The sequence below is a fragment of the Suricata suricatta genome, chromosome 6, assembly GCF_006229205.1.
Source record: "Suricata suricatta isolate VVHF042 chromosome 6, meerkat_22Aug2017_6uvM2_HiC, whole genome shotgun sequence".
Taxonomy (NCBI): domain Eukaryota; kingdom Metazoa; phylum Chordata; class Mammalia; order Carnivora; family Herpestidae; genus Suricata; species Suricata suricatta.
In genome coordinates this window covers 57341422-57366291 of record NC_043705.1, presented here as the reverse complement: position 1 = coordinate 57366291, position 24870 = coordinate 57341422, and the positions used below count along the sequence as shown (strand labels likewise).

The 24870-nt window shown below is 37.6% G+C and overlaps 1 protein-coding gene across 4 annotated transcripts in view; it reads right to left on the bottom strand.

The window, feature by feature from the left end:
* MSH3 (mutS homolog 3) overlaps nt 1-24870 on the bottom strand; it is a 176271-nt gene that overhangs the window by 107502 nt on the left and 43899 nt on the right. For all 4 annotated transcript variants that reach the window (XM_029942517.1, XM_029942518.1, XM_029942520.1 and 1 more), the window contains 4 exons: nt 17996-18108; nt 15187-15301; nt 3722-3806; nt 536-645 (listed from right to left, as the gene is read on the bottom strand). In XM_029942517.1, the coding sequence (XP_029798377.1) occupies nt 536-645; nt 3722-3806; nt 15187-15301; nt 17996-18108 (423 nt within the window). The remainder of the gene's footprint in view (nt 1-535; nt 646-3721; nt 3807-15186; nt 15302-17995; nt 18109-24870) is intronic.

Sequence of the window (24870 nt, the reverse complement as noted above, 5' to 3'; positions counted from 1 at the left end):
CCTCACGATATTAGACAGCATTTGCCCAGACACAAAAGAAAATCTCCCCGACTTTAAAATTCTGGTTTTTAAAAAAATATTTTTAGATTTTTAAAAATGTTTATTATTGAGAGACAGAGAGAGACAAAGTATGAGCAGGGGAGTGGCTGAGAGAGGGGGAGACACAGAATCTGAAGCAGGCTCCAGGCTCTGAGCTGTCAGCAGAGAGCCCAATGCAGGGCTCGAACCCACGAACTGCGAGATCATGCCCTAAGCCAAAGTCAGACATGTAACCAACTGAGCCACTCAGGTGCCCCTGTTTTTTTTTTTTTAAAGTTTCTTTTTTTTTTTTTTAGTAATCTCTACATCCAACACAAGGCTTGAACTCACGACCCCAAGATCAAGAATCACATGCTCCTCTGACTGAGCCAGTCAGGCGCCCTAAAATTCTATTTCTAAGCCTATGGTAACCTAGGTTGTAAGGAAGGTAACATACACTTCATTTCACAACTTTATATAATTTCAGGTTAAACACACAAAAAAGAATTCTCTTTACCTTAGTTTAAGGAGTGGCTGGGTCACCCACTTCTTTAACTTCCGTTTCCCAAATGAGGTTTTAGTATGGTCTAAAACCCAAAGTAAACTTCCTCTGGTTTTCATATCAGTCTAAGAAAGACAGAAGAAATGTTTTATTAACTAGACACTGAATCTGTACCAAAACTGATAATTGTTCATGTGCCTTAATTATTCCATATACCTCAACTTTAATTTTTTTACATTTTTATTCATTTTGGAGAGAGAGAGCATGAGTGGGGGAGGGGTAGGCAGAGAGAAAGAGAGAAGGAGAAACAGTCCGAAGCAGGGCCCAGACTCTGAGCTGTCAGCACAAAGCCCAATGCAGGGCTCAAACTCACAAACCATGAGATCATAACGTGAACCCAAGTCAGATGCTTAACCAACTGAGCCACCCATGCACCCCTCCATATACCCCAATTTTAAATGTTACACATGCCTATCATAAAGTACAGCTCATAACAGGCGTTTGCTTAATGTCTGACGAACGTGTGGACATATGAACACACATGCGCTATATAAAGAACTGATACCTGCACACAAAAGGGACATTCTATGTGTAGCTTTGTTAACTAAAAATATTCAGAAATTTTTTTTTAATGTTTATGTTTGATAGAAAGCGGTGGGGGAGGGGCAGAGAGAGGCGGACAGAGGATCCAAAGCAGGCTCAGGGAGCCCAATATAGGCTCAAACTCAAAAACAGCGAGATCATGACCTGAACATGACACTTAACCAGTTGACTGAGCCACCCAGGCACCAACCGCCCCTTCCCTTTCTTTAATGTAGAAATCTTTTAAAATATAGATTTGTCTTAAGTGTCTTAAAAATATATACTTTTCTCCCTTGGGAAGTAAAGATAATTTAATTTCCTTCAACAATTTAGTATCCTCTACCAAGTCAGAGTTCTCATTCTAAGGATTGATACTCTCATGAAAACACAGAACAAGCAGAAGGTACTGGAGGTCGAAATAAACCACTCTGCACTCTAGGAATTCACCCTGGAAGAATTTTATTTTAGTCCGCTCTACTAAACACTTAGTATAAAATTATCTATCTATGCTTTGCTACTTGAAAGTTGAACCACTAAAAAAAAAAACAGTTTACAATTAACTAGAGATGATAGTTAATTTTAACCAAGGTTACATGGTATTTCAAAAAGTCTATTAACAGACTTCCAAATCTCATTTGGAATGTAAGATTGCAGTTTTCACCTAAGTTGTTTTTTTTTTGTTTTTTTGTTTTTTTGTTTTTTAGCTTTTTCCTTTTCCTTCAAACCATCAAGAAGGTACTCTTATGTACTCAGTTGTATGGCTGGCAAAGGTATACTAAGACCCGGTCACCCCCTTAGGTTACTCTTTTCCAAGTATGGGAGAAATGACTCATAATTAACACATGATGACCCCTAGCAGAAATTTACTTTGAAAGGTATGACAAAAGCTGCCAGGCCTTAGGAGTTTAAAGCAAAGTGCACACAAAAGCACAGGTCACAGCAGGCCTGCCCGAGAATGAGCTGGACAGACAGAGCCGACTAACCAGGGCAGGCCACATCAACAACAGCACCATTCCTTCTGAAACAAGAGCCCCACTGGCCTGAGGACAGTTAAGGGTCCCAGGAAGAGGCCACTGGATAGGAATAATCTCCAATGGTTTACTGCATTACTGAAGAACCCTCTCAGACAAGAGAGGGAGGGATGGAGAGAAACAGTTCTATTATTCGTTTGCTCTCCCTGATACCCAGCCCCCTCCTCATCACCCCTTTCCGCTGTTCCATGGTAACAGAGACCAAAGTGAAAGTGCAAAGACAAGCCAAAGATGTGAATTCTTAGCCTCTGTTTCTCTAATGGCCCAAGTCCTGATACTTTAATGACAAGTGATTTCTGCCTTAGGAATTTAATTTCAGAATGGACACAACAGTAGCATTTGAACAGGAAGGATGTGGCAGAATAAAGAAAGCTTGGAATGCCAGGCCTGGAACAAGATCTTCAGGGTCTGACTCTGAGCTCTTCTTCACCCAAGAAATGTCCTTTTCTTCCTACTGTTCATTTCCTATCATGGGAATGTATACAAAGTTGATGAAAAAAATTTGTGGTAATAATTCTCAATTTCTGGATAATGTAATGACAAGATAAAAATGTTATGGTATGAAAGTAAGACTGACTAGTATACAAGGATACCTTGGAAGATGGAGACACTAAATGAGAAAACTAGTAATATATAAATCTAGGAGTCAGGAGAATAAATTCAGCATTTATTTTAATTCACAATAGTAATAAATATTTCTCTTTTTTAATAAGGAGGAACTTTTTTAATGCTTATTTATTTGAGAGAGAGAGAGCACAGGAGGGGCACGAGAGAGACACACAGAATCCCCAACAGGCTCTGTGCTGTCAGCTCAGAACCCAAAGCAGGGCTCGAACTCATGAACCATGAGATCATAACCTGAACCGATATCAAGAGTCGGGTCCTCAACTGACTGAGCCACCCAGGCACCCCAGTAATAAATATTTCTGAAGAGCTTTAAACCATTTAACTCAGATGATTCAGCTTTTCAATTACTTACTCAAATAATTCAGAATTGCTTATTACTTCTATGACTTTATGTTAACATTATATATATCTTATTTCTAAGTTATAACTTAATAAATTAAAACAATCAATTTAATGTCTCCATATCTTCATAACTCATCAATAAAGGGGAAATAAATGATGACAGAAGCTTGTGAAATGAAATTTATACATCTTACAATCTAACTGAATATCACAGTAACTTGTTTTATATGCAAAATGATTATGACCGAAACATTTCAACAAACATTTAAGGTATATAGAAAAAATATAATCAAGAAGACAAAAAATCCACTTTATATTAATTTTCAAAGATGATGCCCTTCCAAAGGAATATCTGATACAGAAATTATCAGGATGGGAATGTCACTTCAATGAGTAAAAAGGAAGCTCTACAGCTCTCGAAGTAACCCCTAGGGAAGTAGTTCATATATTTGATTCTCAAGAAAATGGATGCTGTAATTATCAACGTCTAAAGAGATGACAGGTAGAGTAATCAGTTGAAGACAATATTCTTGTTCTCACCTGCACTCTTAAGACTGCTACTTTACTCCAAGTGTTTTTCAAAACCATTTGAATCAATTAGCCCTTATGTTTACCTGACCTGATTCTGTAGGATTTCAAGATTCCTTAATGTTGTTCCATTAATTGTCATGAATTCTGTTTCACCAGACAACTGCTTAAAATTCCTGTAAAAGAAAGAAACATGAGCCATGATATAAGTGCATAAAGAAATTTGAAAAACTAATTTAGACACTAAAGATAATTCCAATATCATTATGACAAAAATGAGCTCTGTGACAGAAAAGCAAATCAAAAGCAGCAAACAAGTATTCGTTGGGATAGTGTCTTCCATTGATGCTGGTGCCACTAAACAGACTGATGCAAAAGGATAGTTGTCTCACACCATAAACAAGCCCAGGGAAGTCAATGGTACCAACATTTCTTTTTTACATTTCCAGGAATAGAACCAAACATAGCCTTTTATCATCAGCAGAGCATGTGGTGGTATCTTCAAGAAAAGCTATGCAATTAGCCAGAAAAATATGTCAAGATCTTTAAAAACATCTTCCTTATGTTTTAGCATGAGATCATCTTAATAAACCCTTTAGCAGCTTTTAATCAACATTCTGATATGTGCAAAAAATGTTATATACTCCATAATTAACAACACACATTAATGGGACTAATGTTTTAGAGGAGCACAAACCAAGAAAGTAGCAAAAATCATTTCCTAATGTTTTCATTGGAATATAAAACCAAGAAAGTAGCAAAAATTATTTCCTTAAGCTCAAAGAATTCACCTTCTCCTTATGTCACTATAACTATCCCAAAGAAGCTTAAAGTTCAGTAACTTGCAAATGGACTTGAGTATTGAATTATGAAGATTTTTTTAGTATTTATTAATTTTGAGACTGTGCACAAGGAGGGGGAGGGGCAGAAGAGGAAGAGAAAATAATCCCAATCAGGCTCCACACTCAACATGGAGCCTGACGTGTGGCTCAATCTATTGAACTGTAAGATCATGACCTGAGCCAAAATCAAGAGTTGGATGCTTAACTGACTGAGCCACCCAGACACCCCAAGTTGAGATGATTACTAAGTTTATGCACAGATCCAATTTTGTGTATTAACATACACAAATACAATGTGTTAATCAATGCATTCCTAATACAGTAATTTGATTTCCCTTATGTTTCTATCAACAGCACTTATAGATTTTACAGCTTATTTTTAAAGGCAAGAAAAATGGCAAGTCGCTGAACTATTTGGAGGAAAAGCATGAACGTTTGCATTATAAACCTACTGTACCTCTCATGGCTGTGATAGGATTTAAATACAATCCAGGTTCCTAAGCCAGTTATGGAATGAAGACTCCATCCAGGAGTCTAGAGCCTAAAAATCAGAACCAGTGCTCACTGAAGATGCCTTCATTTGTATATGACTCTCCCAGCTAAAGCTCAGAGCCCTGGAAAAGAAATATCTTCCGGCATATTAGGAATACTGCCTCGTAAAAACTGTCCTTTTGCAGCACTTCTCTGACAGGTCTGATGTAGCTTCTGTGAAAACTTGTTAATGATTTTTAGAGAGAAGCAACTCTAATACTGATTGACAGCAAGTGCGTGTAGCTCTTTCACTCCTTCTTATAGCACTTAACTTGATTTGCTTTGCATTACAGCAATTATGTGTTCTTCTTCTATCCTCATTAATAGATCTAAGTTTTTTGAAGGCAAGAGTTATTTATGTCATACATTTTGCAACACCTGCTGAGCCTAGCAGCACACAGATGCTCAACAAATGTCTGCCATTTTCCTATGGGAAAACCAGTTTGGCTTGGTTGGTTGGCTTCCTTTGAGTCATAAAGCTCAGAAATGTATGTAAAACACCCAGGGACAATAATAAAAATGTAAGACATAATTTTCAGAAACAATTAGGCAGTGATTTGCTGGGTAGCTGACAGGTACACACACCTCCACGGTCAAAGATCCAAGTTGGAAGAGTTGATAGCCTGAAATTGAGTTGATATCTAGCCAGTTCCCACTGTTTGGATAGAAGTCATTTCCTGCCCCTGTTCCTGACAGTTAGGTTGATAAACTATAAGTGATTAACACTTGAGTACCTTCATCAAACACAGACTCTACAGGGATGCTCATTTCGTTTGAAAGACTAATCAAGAGCCCATAATCCAACAGCCTTTTCTGAAAACATCTCAGTTAGCTGTCTTCATCTCCCATGAACACCAGAGCTGTAAGGCAAATAGGTGGCATTTAAGATCTGTGGACTGTCTAGACACACTGTTTAGCTGGCTTCAACCTCACAAGAACTGGTGAACTCAACAGTCCATACCCTGGAGAATGAAGTCTTAAGTTTAGGATTCTGAAAGCGTCCCTGTTCCACCAGTTAGTTGAGAGTTTTGCACCTAACTCCAACTAAATGTGAAATCCTACTCCTAGTATGCCTCCAGTGAACCTATGAACCAAGGCACTGTCAGAACACTTAAAAAAAAAAAAAAAAGGAATTTCATGGAGCTTACAGGGGAGTTTACAAGGCTCTTCAAAAAAATTTTTTAATGTTTGTTGATTTATTTTGAGAGAGAGACAGTGAGCGGGAAGGGGCAGAGAGAGTGGGAGAACAAGAATCCCAAGCAGGCTCCATGCTCAGGCCCAATCTTCACGAACCATGAGATCATGACCTGAGCTGCCTGAGCTGAAACCAAGAGTCAGACGCTTAACTGACTGACCCATCTAGGCGCTCCTGTAGGACTGCTTTTGTGTATCTATGCACATGGCAAAAGTGGGTTTGGACTAACACACAGCCTAGTATAGAGAGCACTGGGGAGAGAGGCGTAGAGTCCTCACCTATATTTTTACTGAATATACTTACTGGATACTCACAATACCAAAATGAACCCAATAAACTGAACAACCAAAGTGACTTAAGTTAGCTCACAAAACCAGACCTTCAGAGAAACAGTATATGTTCTTTTATTAATTAGCAATATTGAGTTGTGCATACAGTTTTTTGTTTTTGTTTTAGTTTCTTTCCCCTTATTGTACAAGTCCCCTAAATTTCAAAGTAGACACAGTGAGAAGCAAGGCGTTTATTTGAAACTGACATCTGCATTGATTTTAATAAAAGAAATCAACCACTGGGCAATATTAAATTGGGATGATTCCTATGGAACAATAATTATTAAGCAACATAAGAACCTAATAGGCTTCTGGGATTCCTATGTGTTTGTTTGATGATGTATTCTGGTGTTAGGGCTCTTCTTTCCAAATACAAAAGAAATTTCCTCCCATCAGTGCCTACTTCCACCAGGATTATATATATTTTTGAACTCAGAGTTTTATTTGCCAGCATCCTCAGGAATTCAACACTGCATGTTCACTGATGTGAAATAATCAAGCAATTCTAAATTATTTATCCTTTTGGAAAAAGTCAAATTTTATGTGCTTTGAAATGAACCTCATAAACAATGCCTGGCTAGAATTCATGCTGTGTGAACCTGGATAAAAATCCTACAAGTAACATGGGAAAATACTTCATTAATATTTCAGACATCAAAAATACAAAGGATGCGTCTTCGCCCCTCAAGTTTTATAATGGAGAAAAATGGTCTTCCTGAAAACTTACCAGAGTAATTCAAGATTCTGTCACTCCTACCCTAGTTTTTTTTTTAACAAATGAAAACCAATCTTTCTGATATAGAGGCAGTTAAAGGTACACAACCTAACTGAAAGACCAATCCCTTACAAAGATCCTGTTTAAATATAATTTGAAAATGGAAACAAACAGGGGGCGCCTGGGTGGCTCAGTAGGTTAAGCTGCCAAATTCAGCTCAGGTCATGATCTCGTGGTTCATGAGTTCAAGTCCTGCGTCAGGCTCTGTGCTGACAGCTCAGAGCCTGGAGCCTGCTTCAGATTCTATGTCTCCTTCTCCCTCTGCCCTTCTCCTGCTCATGCTCTGTCTCTCTGTCTCTCAAAAATAAATAAACATTAAAAAAAGAGAGAGAAAAGAAAACTGAAACAAAAACAATCAAAACCTACCATTATCTATAAAATCTATAGTGGAAAATAGTTTTCTATGTATCGTTTTCAGAGTTCATACATTCACCATGTGTCTAATCTTTTCATTAACTTATTTATTATAAATTATATATCATAAAACTTCAGTTTTATTGTAGAATCACGTCTAATTGACTTGTAATTAACAAAATGAATATCTTTATATTTCTAAAGTATATTAGAGAGGAAAATAATAAGAAAGGTATATAAAAGAGCCCCCAATGTATTGGTGTATTTAATACATAGTTGGTTAAGCGTCTGACTTCGGCTCATGTCATGATCTCACAGTTTGTGGGTTTGAGCCCTGCGTCGGGCTTTAGGATTTTGTATACATAATTTCATGTTAACTGCAATAGCAGCCCAATGATTCTTTAAGAGAATACACAAGACTATGAATTAAAGCAGTGAAAAGACACAAAGCAAAATCAGAAAAAGTTAAAGCCACATAAGGCAAAGTCTGCAGGAAACTAAGGGCAAGCTTCCAGAAGTTCTCTCCTGGTGGAGTCACACAGGATGTGTTTAATTTCCCCAGCAGTGAGTTATGATGATATGTGTGAAACGGCCTCCAGAGAAGCACATTAGAGACTCAGCACCTAGGGTTTATACTGGAAGCTGTCACACAGGCATCTTTTCCCTTAAATATACCCCAATTCCAGCTCCCAGAAACAAGCAAGTAGTTAGCATACACCATGTTCTTTGCCCAGTTCAGGGAAAGTGAGCCATTCTCATCAGAGAACGCTGGAAAACTTTCCCAAATGCCAGTCAAGGGTCACGCTCGCAAGAAGGTCTTTTCATCAGGTCTGCTATGTTAGCCATTTTTTTGCACCTCTCTGTTTTCAAATTTTCTCATCAAGTATAAGTGTTAGGTGTATTCACTTTAGGGGTCCTTCTAATTTACTCTTCATTCCTAAATCGGTCTTTTTCTTTAATACATAGATCATTCTTAAACCCTATCACCTAATTCCAAAGTTTTCCTATTTCTCATTTGTTCCTTCACATCTAGTATCATTTTTCTATCTAGTATCTAATATTGTATTTTGAAGTAGCAGGTTATAGTTTTTATTATTGTGGGCATATTTCTGACAAGCATTCATTTTCTGTAAGTATGTTATGTGGCTCTTTATTCTGTTTCTTCTTATAAAAATTTTGTATAAGATTTGAATTTGTTTCTTTTTCTATTTTTAATTTTAAGTTGCTTTTTTGTTTATTTTTTTAGAGAGCCAGAGTGCAACTAGGGGAGGGACAGAAATAGAGGGAGACACAGAATCCAAAGCAGGCTCCAGGCTCTAAGTATCAATGCAGAGCCAACAAGGGGTTCGAACTCACAAACCGTGAGATGGTGACCTGAGCCAAAGTCGGACACTTAACTGACTGAGCCACCCAGGTGTCTCCTAATTTTTTTTTGTTTTTTTTTTACTTATTTTTGAGAGACAGAGACAGTGCGAGCAATGAATGCTCAGAGAGAGAGGGAGACACAGAATCTGAAGACAGACTCCAGGCTCTGAGCTAGTTGTCAGCACAGAGCCCGACGCAGGGCTCAAACCCACAAACTGTGAGATCATGACATGAGCCGAAGTCAGATGCTTAACCAACTGAGTCACCCAGGCGCCCCTCACTAATTTTAATTTTTAAGTGAAATCATCTTTCTGGAAGTCTTAGAACACAAGCATTCTTTAAGATAGCTATGTAACCTTACACATCTCCCTCTTCGGTTGTTAATGTGTGATGCTCAATTATGGCACCTGACTTTTGCTTTCATTTATAAAAGATCAAATGCATAAGAATTATCCTTTAACCTTAAACAATGAAAAAACTGGACAATTTTATAGTTTTAAAAAACAGTTGTCAATTATTAGACATCTAACAGCACAGAACTGTGATTCCCTGAGAGAAGAAAAACAAATGAGGTAAACACTATGAGTGACTTTTTGGAGAGACCAAGAAAACTAGAATTTGTGAGACAGAAATCAGAGATGACACAGCTGCACACAGAAAGAGCTCCAAAGATCTGCAGAAGGATCCTGTCAAGTCTTTGCCCAAGTACTGATCCTTAAATGTATGGGGGGCACCTCCATGAGGTCAAGGAAAGAACCACAAGAAAACACTAGGTCAAACACTGACCAGGGTTCCCACAGGGCTTAGAACAGTTTGCTCTCTGACCAACTAGAGTGGATACTTCAAAATGCCTAGGGCACTGGGTGGAAGCCTCAGAAGTGTAGTGCTTTAGGAGTGGGAGTAAAATACAAGGATTTCCCAATCTTGGTACTAATGACATTTAAATATATATGTGTATATTGTTACACTGAGATATAATTTCTATACCACACCTTTTATCTGGAGTATGCAATTCAAAGGTTTTTAATATACTAACAGATTGTGCAACCATCATCCTTATGTAATTTCATAATGCATTTGTTAAATGCATTAAGTATTTTATTCCTTTTTTGTGCTATTGTAAATGAAATTATTTTCATTTTTAGATTCTTCATTGCAAAAATACAGATATACAGTTGATTTTGGTATATTGATCTCATATTCTATAACCTCATGAACTCATTTTAAACACTTTAATATTTTTTGTGTGTGAATTCTTTAGGATTTTGTATACATAATTTCAAGTTAACTGCAATAGCAGACAGTTTTACTTCCTCCTTTACAATCTGGATGCCTTTTATTTCATTTTCTTGCCTATTTGCCATGGCTAGACTTTCTAGGAGAATATTCAATAAAAGTGAGAAAACACTGCCTCTTCTTATGCCTGTTCTTGGGAGGGAAGCAGTCTTTCTTTTCCCCATTAAGTATGACATTAGGTTCTGAGGTTTTGATTGATTGCCATTATCAGCTTGAGGAAGTTCCTTTCTAGTTCTAGTTTGTTGGATGTTTTTACCATGAAGGGGAGTTTTAATTGTCTGTTGAGATGATCCTGTAGTTTTTATCTCCTATTATACTAACAGTTTACTACATTAGTTTTCCACTTGTTAGATCAAATCTACAGTCCTAGCATAAATCACACAGTCATGATGTATAATCCTTTATATTGTTGGATTCCATTTGCTTGTATTTGTTTTGAGGATTTTTAGGTCCATATTCATGTTAGTCTATAGTTTCTTCTCTTATGGCATCTATATCTGGTTTTTGGAATATTGAATTTAGGGCTAAATAATTATTTTTTGTAGAGGAATATCCTGTCCATTTTAAGATATTTAGGTGCATCTCTGGTCTCTACCCATTAGAGGTCATTAAAATAATTGTAAAATTCACTTTCACTAGTAAAAGTAAACACCCTACATTATCATTCTGTTTTAAGAAGTTTTCTTAGAAAAAGCTGTTACATTCATGTTGGGTGGCTTCTTTCATTCTTTCCTAAATTTCCAAAAACCATGTGAAGTTCTGACCATATCAATCTTAATTAAAAGTCATCTGAAAAGACAACAGCACTCATTTTCAACATTAAGAAAAATGCCAATTCCTTTAAAACCATAAATTCGAGAATCAGACTAATTCTGTCATAATGACTAATGTCTCTCACATTCTATTTATTCTATTACACTATTTTGCTCTGGACAAACCTATGTAAACTCTTAAACTAGGAACTTCAAAATTTAAACTATCTAATAAAACCTCACTTAATCCAATTTTAAGAATACCTAAAATCGGGGCGCCTGGGTGGCTTAGTCGTTAAGCGTCCGGCTTCGGCTCAGGTCATGATCTCACGGTTCGTGGGTTCGAGCCCCACGTCGGGCTCTGTGCTGACAGCTCAGAGCCTGGAGCCTGCTTCGGATTCTGTGTCTCCCTCTCTCTCTGACCCTCCCCTGCTCACACTATCTCTCTCTGTCTCTCAAAAAAAAAAAAAAAGTTGTGAGGCAAAAAAAAAAAAAACCTAAAATGATGTATGTTCTCTAATATCCTAAATTTCTATCCTAAAAACACAAAGACCTTTAAATAAATGCATATCAAATTTCTATGAAATATGTGAGTTTTTGTGAAAGCATTTGCAATACGAGGCAACTAAAAATTTCCCAACTAACACAGCTCTTGAAGTAAATATAATCATATCTTATGCTGAAATTTTTCTTTTTATTCATTTTATTTTTATTTCTATTTTTTAACTTTTATTCATTTTTGAGAAACAAAGAACAGGTGAGGGGCAGAGAGAGAGGGAGACACAGAATCCTAAGCAGGCTCCAGGCTCTAAGCCGTCAGCATGGAGCCTGACTCAGGGCTTAAACTCACTGACCATGAGATTCTGACCTGAGCTGAAGTTGGACACTTAACCAACTGAGCCACTGAGGCGCCCCTGATCTTTTTTCTTTTTAATGTTTATTTAATTTTGAGAGAAAGAGTATGAGCGAGGAAGGGGCAGAGAGCAACAGACACAGAATCCAAAGCAGGCTCTAGGCTCTGAGCTGTCAGCCCAGAGCCCGACCTGGGGCTCAAAGCCATGAACCATGAGATCACCACCTGGGCCGAAGTGACCACTTAACCAACTGAGCCACCCAGGCGCCTCATTATGCTGCTGAACTTTTAACGTAATATAACTGAATTCTAAATACACAAAACCATTCATGTTTTCCAAAGTAATCACCTTGAGCAGTTACATTGTTTTTCCGAAACATAACTTTGGAAATCACTCTTCTGGAATTATCTTCAAAGTTCAATCACATCCATATAATATCATCAATCACATTTCGTGTTTAAGCAAAACAACAATACCAGTGTGCCTAATGACATTTTGGCAATTTCAGATCAAAACCACACTCACAGGATTAATTCCTTCCTTCTTTTTCTTCCACTAATCCTGTATTTACTGATTGCCTGCTTGACGCTTGGCATATGCTAGACAATAGAAATTCATACCATATGAGGGCTTAACACTTTGGATCCCCATCTTTCTTATCTTTGGCTCTATGACAATAAGAGGAGGGGATCACCCAACCAACAGATGAGACACATACTATGTCATCAGCAGATTCAGTTCCCAGACCACTGCTCAACACTACCACCAAACACAAAATGCGAAGAGTTCAGCTTCATGTAATTTATCAAGTCAGATAACGTAAAAATAAACTAATTTAATTTCAGTACAAGTAAACATGTTTTACTATTTAATATTATTCTTACTTTGAATTAAATACAAAGAGAACATAATAATGTTTTCAGACCCAAATATATCTATTTCTAAATACATCAGAGCCTGACTTTCTTTAGAAGTCAGTTTCTTGGAGTGCCTGGGTGGCTCAGCTGGTTAAGTGTCTGACTGTGACTCAGGTCATGATCTCACGGTTCTTGAGGTGTGCTCTGTGCTGACAGCTCCGAGCCTGGAGCCTGTCTTCAGATTCCATGTCTCCCTCTCTCTGCCCCTCCCCCACTCATGCTCGCTCTCTCTCTCTCTCTCTCTCTCTCTCTCTCTCTCTCTCCTCTCTCTCTCTCTCAAAAATAAATAATAAACATTAAAAATAATTTTTTAAAGTCAGTTTCTTTATTCCAAAATTAATACTTTATTGTTTGGTAATAAAGAACAGAAACAAGTGTTAATGGGCAAGCTATCAGTCACTAATTCTACCTCATTTAGGGGAGCTCTCTATCTTGAGGAAGTCAACAGGAGGTAGCTTGCTATCCTTTCTCTACGAGGATCTAACACAGTCAACCATATGCCTCGATCTCAGCAATAAGTCTTCTCTTATTGGAGCTCAATGTAGAATCCAATGAGGTATAATCCCAGGCTGATACTCTTTAGTAAAACACTTCAGCCATAGTAAAAAATATACAGATTAATATAGTACCCAGGTTAACAAATAAACCATCAATTAGAACTCCCCAGGGATATTTCCACCACCAATCTTTATTGCTTCCCCTCCTTCCCCAGTGGGAGAAATCACTCTCCTGAATCTGTTGTTCATCAGTTCCACGTATATCTTTGTACCTTCCCTAGATACCCATGTACTCTCTTTAAATTTTTTTTTTTTGTGCTTGCTTTAGCAGTACATGTACTAAAATTTCTTTCTTTTTTTTTTTTTAAGAGAGAGTGAGAGTGAGTGTACAAGCAGGGGAGGGGCAAAAGGGGAGGGAGAGAGAGAGAATCCCAAGCAGGGAGTCTGACGTGGAGCTCTATCTCACAAACTGTGAGATCAGGATCAGAGGTGAAATCAACAGTCAGATGCTTAACCAACTGAGCCACCCAGGTGCTCCCCACACATGCACGTATTCCTAAGTAATATTCCTCAGCACTACGTAAGTAGTGACTTTTTTACATGTTTCTAACTTCATATAACAGTATGTATTACTTAGCCTTCAGCAATTTGATTTTGGGCTCAATATAATGTTAACTTAATTTTTTTAATATTGGTATGTATAATTCCAATCTATTTACTTTCATTGCTATATAACACCACACTGCGTGAAGGTAACACAATAAATCCACTCTCCTGCTGATGGGCATTTAGACTGATCTTAAACAGGACAAAACTGCTTCCAGAGAAATGATACTCTGTCCTATCCTAAATATCACAAAGACCACACATCAAAAAAGAAATTACAAAAAGATTCCCAGGGGACCTGCCTTTCCCCCACCCTCCCCAACAACAAAATCAGGACCACCTGTTTGTACCCCACTTCACATCTGGCCATTTTTTGAGGTAGCTCGTATCTTCCCACCCACCTCTGCACAACAGAAGAAGCTTGCTTATCAAGGATCAAAATGATAAAGGGTAATTCTTCACGGAGCCACAAACAAGGGGCTGTTGAAATTGAAATATAGAAAGGCAAGAAAATTACCCCACTATCTTTTTTTTCATTCCACTGGTTTTTAAACTATTATCTTCCTAGAATGTCAACTGCCAGTTTTTAAATCTCTGAACTCTACAAAGTTAATCACTCTTTTAAAAAGCTATGTTAGTAGCGATCCTCTTTATCTCCAACTTTATGATCCCTGAAGTAAGAACTGAAACCAAGAATTAGAAAGGCAGTGAAGTTTTATGAACACTTTTTAATAACACTTCTTAATTCCACTTAACACTACTTTCCATTAACTGTGCTTTAGTATTCAGTATATTAAAATGCTACATCAATACAAACTGGCAAATTCCTATAGATTCTATAAATATCTTTATATTAATTTTTTTCACCAATAGTACCATACAGTTCATCCTTGTCCCTAAAGAGAATATCCTACAAATAGTAGCTAAACTTCTGTGAGTACAATACTTACCAAATTCAATTTAAAAAATACTATTATCCACTGAAATACAGAGAGACTGAATTATATACTCTAAGGCTGCATGTATTATATTCAGTCGATGGTTTAACGATAACATACAGAAGATGACTTATGTCAGCCAATAATCAAAGAAAAGGTAATAATGTAAAATTTCTCAGATACTCTATTTCTAAATGAAGCCATGTAAACTTCAAGCCAAAAGAATTTTAAAAAGAAATTTTTTAAGAAAATGTTTTTAATATAACTCTACCCCTTTTTTTTTTTTTTTTTGAGAAATCACTTACTTGGGTTTGGAAAGCACCTTTTCCAAGTTAAATTCTTTGAGGTATCTTATTATAGTAGCCAAACAGCAAATCACAGTCTTCTCCAAGTTAATGATGCCAGAAAAACTTTGAGAACCTAAAAAACAGAAAAGAGACTTTCATTAAAATTATTGTTCACCATTATTAGAGATAAACTTTAAGTGAAATTCAGTTTATGGTTATTGAAATGATAATTCAGACAATGCCTCCTAAAACTGCCCTTTGGAAAAATGTCGACAATTACAAATACCTAGGGTCATGGAAAAACAAGCATTTTCTGATGGTGAAATAAGCCTTTCTGGAGAGCAAAAGAGCAAGTTTTCCAAAATATTAAAATACCCACCCCTTTGATCCAGAAATATTCTAAAATGCATGTCAAAACTGTATATATAAGGAAGTGAGCTGAAAAATCTTTTGTAATAATAAAATCTAGAGACAAGTGAATATGGTAATAGTTAAATAAATTTGGTAAGCCCAAATTATTATTAAGAAAGCCTTACAGCTATCTATAAAGACACAGAAAACTATCCATAATATATTGCTGAGTGAAGGGGGGAAAAAGTTGTATAATCATTCTCAACGCTCAGCAGGAATACTGCTTACCATCTGGTCTCCCAGCTTCATCCCTGTGCCCTACAGGGCATTATTCTCAACAGAGCAGCCAAAAGAATCCTTTTTAAAATGTGCAGCAGACCATTAGACTACTTTGCTTATAAAAATCCTCCAACCCCGCCCCCCACCGCCTTCACTGAGAGAAGCAACTCAATTGCTTACAGAGGCCTAGAGATCTGTGAGGCCCCACACCCGCCTTCCACCTTCTCGTATTCTCTCCCTTAGCGGCTCTGTTCTCACACACTGGCTCCGACTTATTCCTAAAACATGCCGGGCACTTGGGATACGCTGTACTTACTGTTGCCTCTGCCCGAAACAGTGTTCCAGCACATGTCTGGATGGCTTTACCTCTAAACTCCTTCCATCTTTGTTCAAATCTTTGCTCAAGTGCCATTTTCTCAGCGAGGCCTTACTTCATCATCCTATTCAAAAGTTCAGCCTCTTCCCTGCCTTCTTTTCTTCATAACGCTTATCGCCTTCCAACACACTTATTTTACTGTACATGTATCTCCCTTAGGATGTGAACTCCAGGAATCTTTGTTTTATTCCTTACTGTATGTGTGGTACTTCACGAAATAGGCCGTCAATAAAAATTAGTTAAAAGAATAAATCCAGGTTAAATACATTGAATTATGTGTTTATATATGTGTGGATTTGTACATAGAAAAATCCTTAAAGATTTAAGGGGAGGGACTTTTACTTTTTTCTTTATTTATGCACAGCTGTGTTTGGACTTTTTTTGCAATAGCCATTTATTACTTTCAGAAATAAAAAAAATTACAAAATATCCTCTACAAATCAGTAATACCAAATACTTTAATTCGAATTGTGGCTTTTTATAAAACCAAAGTATAAATAAAGAGTTAACAATACTCTTCCACCCTCTGAGCATTTCATCTTTGAAATTTCTATCTCTGCTCCCCAAGAAATCTAATAAAGATGACATGCCACTGCATGTGGTAAGAATGACCTGAAACTGGCAAATGGCATCTGGACTAAGAAGAATCACTGCAGGGCGCTTGGTGGCTCAGTCGGTTAAGTGTCTAGCTCCGGCTCAGGTCAGGATCTCATGGTTCGTGGGTTTGAGCCCCGCATCAGGCTCTGTGCTGACAGCTAGCTCAGAGTCTGGAAACTGCTTCGGATTCTGTGTCTCCCTCTCTCTCTCTGACCCTCCCTTCCTTGAGCACACTGACTCTGAAGTTGTCTTGGTACGTGGCTTCTATGCCTGGGCAGATCCTGATGAGTTTCTCCTGCCTCTGTAGCTGAGCTGTCACTCGAGGGGATGGGGCAGGAGCACGACTTCAGCCCTCAGTGACCCTGTGCACAGCTACAGACCCTGTGCGGGGCTATTCCCACTAAGAGGAACAAGCAAGCAGGGTTTCCTCTCCCCTACCCTTCTAAGTGAATCTGATGCCAAAAGTGGCTTACAGTAGGCCTGGGACTCAGTCCTGTCTTTAGTTGAGCATAAGACAACAATCCCTTGTGATAATACAGACTGTGTCAGAAGAGGCTACCCTCTTAGACACTCGATTCAATGTGGCACCAAGAGATTAAAAGAGATGGGCAGAGCAATGCTAACGAGACACTGGTGCCTGTAGAATGGCCAAGGGGAGACTGGTCTATCTATGGTCTAATGGTGACAGCCGTGTAGCAGGTGATAGGATATAAAAATGAACCTGAACAGAAGCTGGACTAGCAGGAAGGAGAAGTAGAGACTAAATCAAGCACTGACACCTGGCTGAGGACATGTGAATTAAATGGTTACTTAACATATTAAAACCTTGTCATTAATGTTCCTGTATTTAAATCCTGGCAATCAATCTAACGAAACACTGCCCTTTATCAGGAGATTTAACCAAATATTCTGTAAAACTGCAAGGAAAATAATGGGCCATTTTTTAAGAGAAGCAAAAAGGAAGGGTGGTCATTTACACCTTACACTCCAATGAATCTGTCAAAAACATCAAGTTCGTAAACGGTCACAGCTACACAGGAAGAAGCTGCAGGGGGTGGTGATTTGATGAGCACAAGAACAGTGAACGCCTGCCTCTACTCTTGCTAGTTATTTACTGGTAACTGCACAGTTTTGATTAAGTTGAAAATCAAACTTGCACTCTTATCCAAATCTCAACTCAGTTACATTTGAGGACGGTAAGGCTAACACATACACAATATTTACCTTGGGTGTCAACTGCATCTTTTGCATAAAACTCTGTAACCGCCTGGAAAGCATGGCTGTATTCAAAATACATGTTATCCATCCTTTCTACTCGAATTCTGTCATCGCGCACACTGAAAGAAAAAAAAGAAAATTTCAAAGATAATTATTCAGAATTTGAACTATCTGTATTTAGGCCTTGGCCTGACCAAAAAAAGAAATTCATTCTTTATTTTTCCCTCAAGTTGAAAAAAGAAAGAAAGATCTAAAGTTTCCCCGTTAAAAGGCCTCATTTCATAAAATACAATTACTATGTTTACCACTAGTATTTTATATCAGGTAGTACACTGTGATTCTCAAGAACCTATTGAATTTGAGGTCAATTACTTTACTAAAATACAAAAGGGAGAAAAATGGAAAAGAATCATTTTAATTTAATTGCATCATTTGTTTAAATATTCTACCAATTAAATACATCATCAAGTAATTATTTCTCTGAAATGGCATCTTTGGTTGGCTTTTTGCTAAGTCCAATTTTACCACACTCGCCATTCAGAGTAAATTCTCCCTAGGTCGACTCTCTTTATTTAAAGTTTTCTATAGCCTCTGTAAAATTTTGTGCACAAAGGCTTGTCTAAGATTATGTAAGTACATAAAACCGTATCATCCATGCTGACTAGTTCATCTTCTCTCTCATCGCCTGTTGCACTGGCTCCCCATCCCCCCTCCTCCCCCCCATCACCTCACTCTGAACCCATGTTCACAGCCTAGAGCGAAACATTATTTTTTTCACATTCACATGCTCAAACACAAGCATGTATCATATACATCATATTCATACGTGTCCTTGTTTTTAAAAATGGGATGACTTCACACAAACTTCTCTGTATACTAGCAGTAACTCCTGGAAATTCCTCCACATAAAGTGACCTGGCAATAGCTAACTGTTTTTAATGGCTGAGAAATATTTCATAGTACATAAAAGCCATAATTTATTCAACCATTTCGTTCATTAATGGATATTCACTTGATGTTAACATCTGTCACATGTTGCTTTAAAATATTTTTATTTAAAAAATAATAAAACATTATGTTAAGTAAATAAATAATAAAACATAGCACACATCCCTCCTCAATCACATTAATCTCGCTACCATCTGAAAAAGTAAACACGATCTTTAATTTGGTGCACCACAGAGGTGTGTTTTTTGTTTTTTTTTTTTTAAATGTTTTTTTATTTATTTTTGAGAGACAGAGAGAGACAGCGCAAGCAGGGGAGGGTCAGAGAGAGAGGGAGACACAGAATCTGAAGCGGGCTCCAGGCTCTGAGCTAGCTGTCAGCACAGAGCCCGATGCGGGGCTCGAACCCATGAACCGTGAGATCATGACCTGAGCCGAAGCCGGACGCTGAACCGACTGAGCCACCCAGGCGCCTCAACACCACAGAGGTCTGTATACTTTGCAATATACTTTAGCATCTTTATACAATATATTGTTTTACTTCATGTGGTAAGTTTTACATAAGTGGTACTTTATTTCATCCTTCCTTAAATTGTTTTTACATTCAACATTATAAAAATTATACATGAAGCCTGATAAATCTATCTTAATTTTTAACTACTTCTAAGTATTCCATTATTTCTTATACTGTCTAGTGAATTTTTAAGATTTGCTTTCTATATTAAATTCACCTGAATTTATAGGGGGGGATGGTATAGAGTTAGAAATACAGCTTGATTTTCCATATGATTATTCATTAATGATCAGAGCACTGCTTATAAAACATTCTTTTTCTACTACTTCCTAATGCTGCCTCCAATGCATATCATACTTCTATCTATGTGTGACCCTGTTACTGGCTTCTCGATCCTGTTCCATTGATCTTTTTAAGTATCTCTGTATTAAGACCACGGTACCTTAATTTCCACGGCGTGGTATCAGTATCTGTGACACGGTCCCTAAACCTTGCTTTTCAAGATTGTCTTGACTACTCATAGACCTTTGATTTCCTTTATAAATTTTACATTCATCTTGTCAAGTTTCACAAAAACCTTATTAGGATTTTGAATGGATATGCAATGAATTTAGAGAGAAATATCTTAACAAATCAAGATATCCGACTGTTAAAGACAGTACAATTTCTCTATCTCTTTTATACGTAACAATAATGTTCTGTAATCTTCTCCATGCTTTATATTCTTTGGTTGTGCCCACTCTTAGATATTTTATATATTAATACTACTGTGAAGGGAAACACATTTGCTGGAGGATTATTATGGTATACAGAACCTACCAATTTTTGTATGTAGTAACTATACTGAATACTCTTAATTTATTTTCTTGTTATGTCTATGTATGCATCAATATCACCTGAAAAAAAATATTTTGTTATCTCTCTTATAATTTCTATTTTTCTTTTATTTTTCCTATATCATGCATTACTGGCTAAGACCTTGAGGCTGTGTTGAACAAAGGTAATGCTAACAGGCATCCTTTGTCTTCCTGCTGACAATAATAGGGACGCTTCTGAAGTTTCACTCTTATGTATGAGGCTTGCTACACGTTTTGGAATAAATGACTTACCGGCCTAAGGTTTGGTAAATTTCCCAATTTGGGTGAAAAAAAATTTAGTCATAAAGGATTATTGACTCTTACTCTAAGGCTCTTTCTACATGTGTTAAAATAATCACATGGCTTATCTCACTTAATTTCTTAGTATATTATTCATATTTCCTAATGATGAATAATCCTTATCTTCCTGGAATATACCATACTTGTTCTGTACTGCTTAAATAAAGTTATAAACCTGATTTCTTAGTGTGTTTCCCCCCAGAAAATCTGTGCCAGCACACCTAGCTCCAAAAGCTTTTTCTGTTCTACTATAAGACTAGACAAGCATAAGCTGATTCAGGAAGAAATCTAAGAGGGAGGATTTTCTCCCATCTGTGGTGCTGAAGGATTTTTTTTTTCACCTTAATCCACTGGAGAGAGAGTATCAGACTAACTTTAACAAATCTCTTATCAATTTTTATCTTCCTGTACACTCCCTTAATACGTGGATTTTTAGAAGCCTATAGCAAAGGTATTATTTAGCAACTCAAAAAATAGTGAATGACCTTACATGAGCCACACAATGATTCTGTACAAATTCCTAGAATGAATGCAAGAGGCAGCTGGTTACTCAATTACTGTTCTAATTAATGTTTTGTTTGATAAGCAGATAAGGATTTAGAAACCCATTAAATTTGATAAAAATGGACTTGTTAGTTATCCTTGAGGCTTTCCTGGAAGCATTACAAGAGTGTTAAACTCCTCGTTCTGCAATCTGTATATTGAACATCTTCATGGAAACATTTTTTCCACAAACTGGTTGGAGTTATAAAATCTGTTTTGTCAGATTTCTTAATTGAAGAAAGTTATGGTAAATTTAAATCACTATCTTTGAAACAAATGTCTACTTTAACACTGTGTACATGATGAGTAATAGCCAACCAGAATTTTGTCAAACTAGATTTTAGTAAACTTCTACACGAAGTACAGAGCTGTCCATCTGGATATCCTCAAACTACAGCTGTGGAGTACCTGCATCAGAATCACCTGCGGCACACACTGAAGGCACAGATTGCACACCCCAAATGTGCTGAATCTGAATTCAGCAGGCAGTTAGGGGAGAAGGAGTATTTTCATTTTCAACAGAGTCTTCAGGATGATTCACAGGCAAAGTATAGATTGCAAACAGTAGTCTACATGAGCCACACTGCCAGCCACTGCCAGACTAGAGTACGAGGAAATGTAAATCTTTTCCAACAGTACGGGTTTCAGCTGCTCCGTTACAGGTGGGTAATAAGTATCTTTCCACCAAAAAAAAATTAAGGAAGTCAACTATGGCCATGTAATGGACCTGAGTGTATAAAATTATAAAATCGCTCTCCTTTTCCCACCCTCTAAAGAGGCTGTTTGTGGCCTGGCTGTAAGTCTCCTGAATGGAAAGGAAGCTGAACAGAAGCTGGGCTCCTCCCTGGGCCCAGGGCGGTGGCTCCCCTTCTCTGCTGGATCAGAGGACTGTGGTCAAAATAGAAGTCTCGGTCATTATATGGTGCATGTCAAACTGCACTGTGTTCAATTAAGATTTCTAATTTTTAAATAAGATTCTTTTCATATGTTACATGCCTCTCTGTTGCCAAATACATTGTTTTTGAGAAATTAAATGGTGATAAAACTCAACAAGTGTGGAACCCACACTTAAAAAGAAAAACAGTAACTTCAGACCCAGTAATATCTTTTAATGTCAACTTGAATATAAAACTGATGACTCTCTGGTGTTGAATAATAGACCACCTACAAAGATCTTGATCTAATGTTCAACTGTGACCAAACAAATGTCAGCTTACCAATTTTATGATCTATGCTAACTTTAGAAACTATAAATTTTATAGACAAAAGAGCCTTGTTAAAAGCTGACAATCTGCTATAGGAAAACTCACAAAGCCTCTACTGACAGCATTCTTACTGATAATAAATATACTGATGGAGTTCCAAGCTTCCTGGCTGAATGATTAATTCTCTCCTCTGAGGATAGCATGTAACAGAGATCTAAAATGAATAAAAGAGACCATGTAACAGAGTTACAATGTCTCCATATCAGAATTAGTATGAAATTCATTAATCTTATGACCACCTATAGTAGGAAACTCTAGGAAGGCTAAGGGCATTATAAAAATAGAAAATAAAAAAAGTAATATCAAAAATATCTGCCAAAATGACAAATGTAAATGCGATGAATGCACTTATTAAAAGAGAAGTGATCTCAGATTGGATTAAAAAGGGGGAAAAAATTCTGTGCTACAATCAGGAGTAAAATTTATAAGAAAGTAATTCAGAAAGGTTAAAAATAAAAGGATCGCTGATTAAAAAAACTTGCCTGGATGAATATACTAGTCAAATGCAAATTAAAAAGAAAGCATGGGACAAGTTTTTATTATCAGACAAAACAGAATTCAGGACAAAAAGCATTAAGTAAGACAAAGACAGGTGCTTTCTACTGGTAAAAAGGATGAGATGAAAGAAAGACTTTTTACCTACCTCTTTAAAATTCTTTTAGATTCTGAACCACTAGAATATACTACCTCTTCAAAAAATAAGACTGTTGATTAGGAAAGTGAGAGAAAAGGAATGAATGAATTAGAGAATTGATACAGGGATTCCCAGATGTTCATGCCCTTCCCTGGACTTGAACCCTGCAGTCTGGGAGTCCAGGGACAGAGTGGCTGGAGCCATCCTGCCACCTTGTGGAACATTAGAGGAAGGTGAACACAAGGAGGAAAGGAGAAGAGCTCCTAAATCCAGCCAAGCCTGATTCTAGCCTACTTTCAAGCTTTTTACTTCCACGAGCTTTACAAAAAGATTCAGTAAGAACTCACTACAAAATAAGGGATTTCAAACTGAGAAAAGGAGTCTTTTGCTGCTCAGAGAGGTAGACCCAGGGGCACAGACAGCTTCTAAGAAACTTGGCAACCTCTACCCAAATCCACATGGCCAACAGTGAATGGAGACAAGCAAGACCCGAAGTCTGAGTTTAGCTGGTAAGTCTGCTTTAGATCAAACCAACAGGCAGGCAGAGCACCATCAGAGACTCTGGAGACTAGAAGGACCCTCCTCCCAGGCTTCCTTACCAAGCAGGATGATGGAATCTTAGCCAAGTTGCCACTGGGGACTGAAAACTAAAAGCAGATTTAGGGCCTCTGCCGTATTAGAGAGTGGAGGTAAACACACCAGGCCCACCCACAGAGGAAAGGCCTCTTGGGGAGTGAGAGGGAGGATCGAAAAGTTCCTCACTTGCTGCGCAAGCTCTGTGAGGCCCTCAGGACTGGGGGCCAAACCCCAGCAACTGTTCAAGGCCAGCATGCAGGGCTGCAGCGACCTTCGAAAGAAGAGGTAAGTTTTAGCTTAATATAAGAAGTCTGTACTAAGGAAATCCATGTCTTTCTAAAACTTTCTCTAAACTTTTCATTTTATTTTTTCTTATTCGATAGTGATTTAATTTTTTTTTTTTAAGTTAAAGGTGCATCAAAAAATCTCTAATCTGTGGTGCTTGGGTGGCTCAGTCAATTGAGCAGGCAACTCCTGATTTTGATTTAGGTCATGACCATGATCTCACAGTCATGAGACCACGCTCCACTCAGCGTGGACCTGCTTAGGATTCTCTCTCTTTCTCTGCCCCTCCCCTACTCATGTGCAATCTCCCTCTCAAAATGGATACATAAATTTTTAAAAATAAATTAATAAAATAAAATACATTTTTAACATACATACATTAAAAAAATCTCCAATCTGTCTTAGCAACCCTGACAGGAAAGTACTTCTCTGCAATGAGGTGAAGAAAATAAGAGGATTACAATACTCAAACCTGGGAAACTGAAAGGAAAGGGAAAATGTGAAGGGGGAGGACACGGAGGCAGATAAAGCCCAAGGGCCTCAAGAAGCCATTCATTTCTGCTCAGGGTCATGACCTCCCAGCTTTTCTTCCTGACCCTGGAAATCTCTCAAATGAATTCTCTGGAACAACATTTTAAAACCTCCATCCTTTCTTGAACTTGCAGCCCATCACAATCATGATTCTTTTCACTACCCATCTCCATGGACCATACCTCAGCCCTTGGTGCACATTCTTACGTAAAAATGGGCCAAGACTCACCTCCTCTAAGCCGCTTTCCCAGAAGAAGAATCACATGCTAGGAAGGCCTGTGCTTTCTACTAGACACATGGGACTGTGGTTTGTAAAGTAATAGCGCTGGAAATAAAGCTACTTTGTTTTAAGCACACATGCTTTTTGTTAGAAACTTTACTGCCAGAGACAGAAATACAAACTGTAATATGCATTATAATGGAATGAAAAT